This window comes from Camelina sativa, chromosome 11 (assembly GCF_000633955.1).
Source record: "Camelina sativa cultivar DH55 chromosome 11, Cs, whole genome shotgun sequence".
Taxonomy (NCBI): domain Eukaryota; kingdom Viridiplantae; phylum Streptophyta; class Magnoliopsida; order Brassicales; family Brassicaceae; genus Camelina; species Camelina sativa.
In genome coordinates, this window is record NC_025695.1 from 30,248,851 (window position 1) to 30,254,766 (window position 5,916).

Genomic DNA, 5,916 nt, shown 5'->3' on the forward strand with positions numbered 1-5,916 from the left:
TAATCATCAAAATAGCTTTCCTTTTAAACTTGCACAGAAACATAATTGTTGCAACATTACAGTATATCATGACTGATATAGAACAATACAAAACGACTAGTATCAAAACTACTGAAGAAGAAGACAGAGGTTCATCATTATGTTTGAACGAAACCGCCTAAAACCGCTTCGGTTTCTTCTTCTTAGAGAAGCTTTCAGGCGTTCGGTTTTCTTGTTTACGCTTAGTCCCTGCAAATCGCTTACCACCGCTCTCTTTCGACGAACTTTTTGCATTTGCTTTCGCCTTTCTTGCTGCAACAGCTGGCCGCTTCTGACTTCTCTGCTTCAAAGCACTATTATTCCCAGCTTTTTTGTTGTCTTCATTGCTGCTACTTCCTCTAGGTCTCATCTTTGATTGTCCGGGGCTCTTCTGGTAAGGCTTCTTCTTATCATCACCAGATTTTGAAGCTCGCACACCTTGATATGAAAGATTAGCCTTCCCCGTCGGAGTTGGTGTGACCACCTTGTCCTTTCGCAGTCTTTTATCGACCGGCGAGTAAGCTTCAGAAGGATTGCTCTTTCTCTTTGATGGAGTTGCATCAGGTTTGACTCGAGAAATCCGTAACTCTCTTTCTCTAAGCTTCAAATATCCTTTCTTGATTACGAGATTTGCAGCTTCCTATAGTTAACAAAACAAAAGAACTCATCAGATCTACTTATATGTTACTCAAACCTCAAAAAGATCAAAGTTTACTTTCAACATACCCGTGTTTTAAACAAAACGTAAGCTATTCCTTTCCCTATGTTCAAGTGAGGATCTCTGATAACACGAACAGCTTCTATACTATTCTCCAGATTACTCTTACCCGTAAACAGTTGATACACTTCCTCGTCCTGCATCAGAAACAAACAAAACTGAGAATCTGAGATTGTGTTCGATTATCGCAAATTGATCAGAAGAACCCGAAGACTACTAGTACAACTAACCTTCACATCGAAAGGGAGATTACCCATAAAGACTGTCCTCTTAGGGTCATACAAATGAGCATCAACCTGACCTTTCTGCTTTTTACGAGGAGGACATGCTCTATCAACGCGGACATGATTCCCATCAATCTGAATATTAACTCAAAAATCATCAAATAACAATCTACACATAACTCCCTAAACTCAACCACAGAAAACAAAAGGCCAAACAGGTTATATTACCAGAGACATGTTATGTGCCAGAGAAGCTTCAGCAGACTGCTCTGTTTCAAACACAACATAGGCATGAACACTGCATTTCCCAAAAAAAGATTGACATTAGACTTTTCTTCACTAAACCATACAAAATCAAAATTGCAATATATGGTTTCAAGCACAGACCTTGAAGCTTTCTCATTGATCTGTTTCAGCATTATAGCTCCTTTCCTAGTCCTCTTCGACTAATCATTCAAAGAAACCACACCAAATCAGAAACCATTAAACCCAATAACCTAAATAAGAAACTCATCGTTAAGCTATAAGAAACTCACATCGACAATAGGTACAGAACGTATCCTCACAGATTCAACCACACCGAATTTACTAAATTCCTTCAAGATGACCTTTTTCTTAACCTTCAAAGGCAAGTTCCCAACGAAGACAGTTCTAAGAAGCTTACTCTCATCATCAAATCCTTCTTTTGAAACCATCGTATCAGCTACTTCATCAGCCTTCTTCCTCTTCTCACCAACCTTCTTCTCCTTCTTCACCTCAGCGTCTCCATACTTCTTCGTCTCGTATTCCTTCTCAATCTCATCTCTCTTCCTCTTCTTCCTCTTTGAATCCAACCCAGTTTCTTCAATAACCTCCGAATTCATCTCTTTCTCTTCAACGCCATCCAGAGATTTCAGTTTCTTCTCCTTTTTGGATTTCTTCGTCCTCACAGGCAAAACTGTTTCTTCTTCTTCTTCTTCATCGACATTTCGTTTAACCCCTTTCTCCTCATCTTTGATTTCTTGAGGTTGTTTTCGCCGGAAAGGGTTCTCGTCGGAGAAGAGACTCGCAAAGCTAGAGCTTCCTCCTTCAGCCATATCGCCGGAGAAGAGAGTGGTGAAGATACCTGATTGAGTCTGAGGTTCCGCCTCCGTTTCCTTCGATTTATTCTTCCCCATCGTCGTTCGATTTCAATGAGACAAAGAGGAAGAAAGAGAGAGCAGAGAGAGATTGACGAAACCCTAAACGCCATAGATTGACTTATACCGGGTCGGGTTTAAATTACCCGAATCAGCCCGTTAGTTATTGGCCTATAAAACACAGCATTGGGCTGAATCACTTTTTTTGGTAGTACGAGATAGAAAGATAACTTCGTTTATTTATTTTTTATTTTTATTTTTTTCTTCTATATATCTATAGATTCTATACTTTTAAAGCATTTTTAATAAAAAAAAACATAGGATTAGAGATTATTACAATGATATGCCACTCAAATAGGAATAAGGATATGTATAATTCTTGAAACCAAATAGATATTACATTTAACCAAAAAATCGAAGCCAAACAATACCTTATTCGGATCCTATATCCAAACAGAGTATTCCACTGAAACTATAATTTAGGAAACAAAAATTACAAAATATTAAATTGATAAAAATATATTTATTTCTTTTATTAAAACAGAAATAAATTTAATAGACTTTCTCAATTTAAAGAGTTTCCAAACAGTGATAGTGGAGATAACTAGATTTTAGAAAACAAGAATAAGAAAAATATAATTTGTTGACATAATATTTATTTTAAAAGATCTCAATCTTTTGAAAATATTCTAAATATCATACAAAACTGTATTATTAGTGCTTTGATTGATTACGATTAGGAAATCTAATTAAATACTATTATGATTCTAACCAAAAATAAATTCATGTAATTTTTGTTTGTCTAACAAAAAAAAGTGTGTTAATTAAAAACAAATCATTGTTTCGATAGTATGGTTTTGTTTGTTTCAAATGTTTATGTTTTCGTATTTACATGAAAACATTTCTAATATATTTTATGCTTGACTAAGAAAGTATATTGGATTGAAGCCACTCGAACAAATTAAATTGAGAATATTTTCTTGAGAGAAAATTTTCATAACATGTAAACTACGTTACCCCTTATGAAAAGCACCTCAGGTTTGTATTTTTAATTGAACTTAGTGATTTTATTTGTAAGTTTAAAATACAAAATCAATGGTGTTTACAAATCCGAGAATGGTGTTTTTCCATTTCAACTTTACAGATTAGCATAAACACAAAGGATAAAGCAAAAATATATGGTTCCAAGGCATTGGAGAACTCAAGAGACACTTTTAATTTTAGATTTGTTCATTCTAAAATTTAGGGGCTATATATGTTGCTCTGGAATAGGGAGAAGATGATGGTGTCTCTTCCGGATGAAGAGAGAAGGTTACTTAGGTTTGGCTTAAGTCTCTGACTCTCATATCATTGTTTGTGATTAAATTGACGGTGTTTAGTCTTTAGATATAGAAAAGAACAACATGTAATTGTATAATAGATTTGTTTGTCCATCCACACAACATATAGAATAAGGTGTAGATATGTATGTCCCATAATGAAAATGTTTCATAATACAGGTTATAAAACTAATTACAAATTGTAAATTCACGTTATCTGCTTTATTTTCATTGAATTTGTGTGTTATTTAAAATTTGTCAATCAAATAAAACCAAAACAAAATGATGTTTACACATTTAAGAATTAAATAGTAGTTTTTATTTTAATTTTATATATCATAAAAACATTTCTATAGACATTTCTATTTTTGAATATATAAAAAAAAATGTTGACAAACTATTCCTGATAAAATAGAAGATGGGACGAGTTTGTAATATATTCAAAATCTCCATAGACTTATTTATTTCAAATATCATGACTAATTATAGCGAGTATAAGATAATAACGTGTAATTTAAAAAATAAAAAGCATAATAATGTAAAATAAATAGGTAAAGATTTACAGTGTAACCTTTTTTGGCAGATATATTCAGTTCTCAAAATCTTACTAATTTGAGTATGGGTCAACTTCGGAACGAGTACATGTCTAATTTACGATGATTATTTTCGAAAATTTTGAGTAGATTTGAATATTTTATAGAGTAATCCGTCATAATATCTTACCCCATCTCTTAAAATATATCTTACGTATTAGAAAAAATAATTTATTGAAATGTTTGTTACCCACGGGGTTTACAAATTCAAGCAAGGAGAATGCATACATTACTCATGTGGTTTCTTGGAGTGATTTTACGGGCCAAAAAATATTAAATTCGTTACTGGACAAACCTATCGAGATGGGTTTCACAAGCGCTTTGGTAACACTTTAGGTCATTCGATCAAAATTTTAAATTTTAGCGTTTTTCCGGTTTGATAGTTTATAGGTTTAATAATAATTAATCTAATCGATCACTAATTCGGTTCTTATTTGATCTGGATCCACCATCACACCAATTCAAATTTCTTCGGGAAACCGCTATTATTTCAACCTAACATTCACAAAATGAATATAAACAACCGATCTTAGTTTCAATTATAAATGTTATACCCTCTAATTATATGTTACCTATGGAAAAGCAGTACTCTCAATTATGGTGTATATAACTATTTTTACATATAGATTGATTTGTCATATATTACTTTCAAATAATGATTTTATTACATTTTACAAATTAAAACAAACTAACATTTTCAAAATAAAAACTATAAACAAACATATTTTATATAATTTTTTTTGCATGTACATAATATATTTCAAATTTTATAGCAAACTTAGTTTATGAAACCAACCACGCACGTACGTGCAAGTCTGAATCTAGTGTAAAGGAAAATTTCATTGTATAACTCAAAAAAATATTATAACTCATTCAGTAGCTAAACTAACCATATAAAGGTAATATAGTATATATTTCTATAATAATTACAAAATTAATCCCTTATTATCACCCTCTACCACCATTCCCTACCACCACCTCCGCCCCCCACTGCCGGCCACCATTGCCGGAAACAACTTTCGGCCACCACCGCCAGAAACCACCTCCAACCACCACCGCCGGAAACCACCTCCGGCAATCACCTCCAGCCACCACCGCCAGCCACTACCACCACCGCCGGCCACCCTCCACCACCACCTCCTCCAAATTATCAACACCCCCCTTGGTAATTTTTCCTACCGCTTATGTCATTTACTTAATTTTTTGAATTAATGTGCTATATCCTTAAATATATTTTCAATTTTGGCTACTACACTAAATCACCCATATGTAAATATCATTAGAATGAATATAGGGTTTACAAAAAAAGAAACTCTTATGGCAAGAGCAACATTGGCAAAAAAGAAAAAAAAACAAGGTTACAATCACTACAAGAAAACAGGTGATTAGCGACTACAAATAGCGACTACATATGTAGTCGCCAAAAATAACGACTACATAGTGACGATTTAGCGACTATGTAGCGACTACAGGAAATTAGTCGCTACTGAGTCATTTTATAGCGACTAATTCATGCAGTCGGTACGGTGGTCGTATTTTAACGACTACGAGGCTACTATATTGTTGATGGAATTATGTAGTCGCAATTTAGTCGCTAAATGAACGACTACAGTACGACCACATCAAATAGTCGTACACTTTGGCGACTAAGTTGCGACTCATTTGGCGAGTCAAAAGGTAGTCGTAAAGTGGTCGTAAAATTTGGCGACTGTACGGCGACTCATACGCGAGTCATTACATAGTCATCGTGTAGTCGCCAAATAGCCGCAAAATACAGTTAAAAAAACGTGTTTTGCATGTGAGGGTTGGTGTACCAACTTTTATTATGTAGTCGCCTATTAGTCACCTAGGAAAGTCTATAAAAACGAGTTGCACGCATTTGTTCTCTTCATTCCGGACAAGACACTTTCCTTTCCTAAAAAAAAA

At 34.1% G+C, this 5,916-nt stretch overlaps 1 protein-coding gene across 1 annotated transcript; it reads right to left on the reverse strand.

Annotated features, from left to right (window-relative positions):
- On the reverse strand, positions 1-2,182 carry LOC104724686 (RNA-binding protein 34). Its single transcript, XM_010443225.2, has 6 exons — positions 1,497-2,182; positions 1,348-1,406; positions 1,189-1,258; positions 967-1,095; positions 745-873; positions 1-658 (listed from the first exon to the last, which is right to left on the reverse strand). The coding sequence occupies exons 1-6, from the start codon at positions 2,115-2,117 to the stop codon at positions 158-160; spliced, it is 1,509 nt and encodes a 502-aa protein (XP_010441527.1). The 5' UTR covers positions 2,118-2,182; the 3' UTR covers positions 1-157.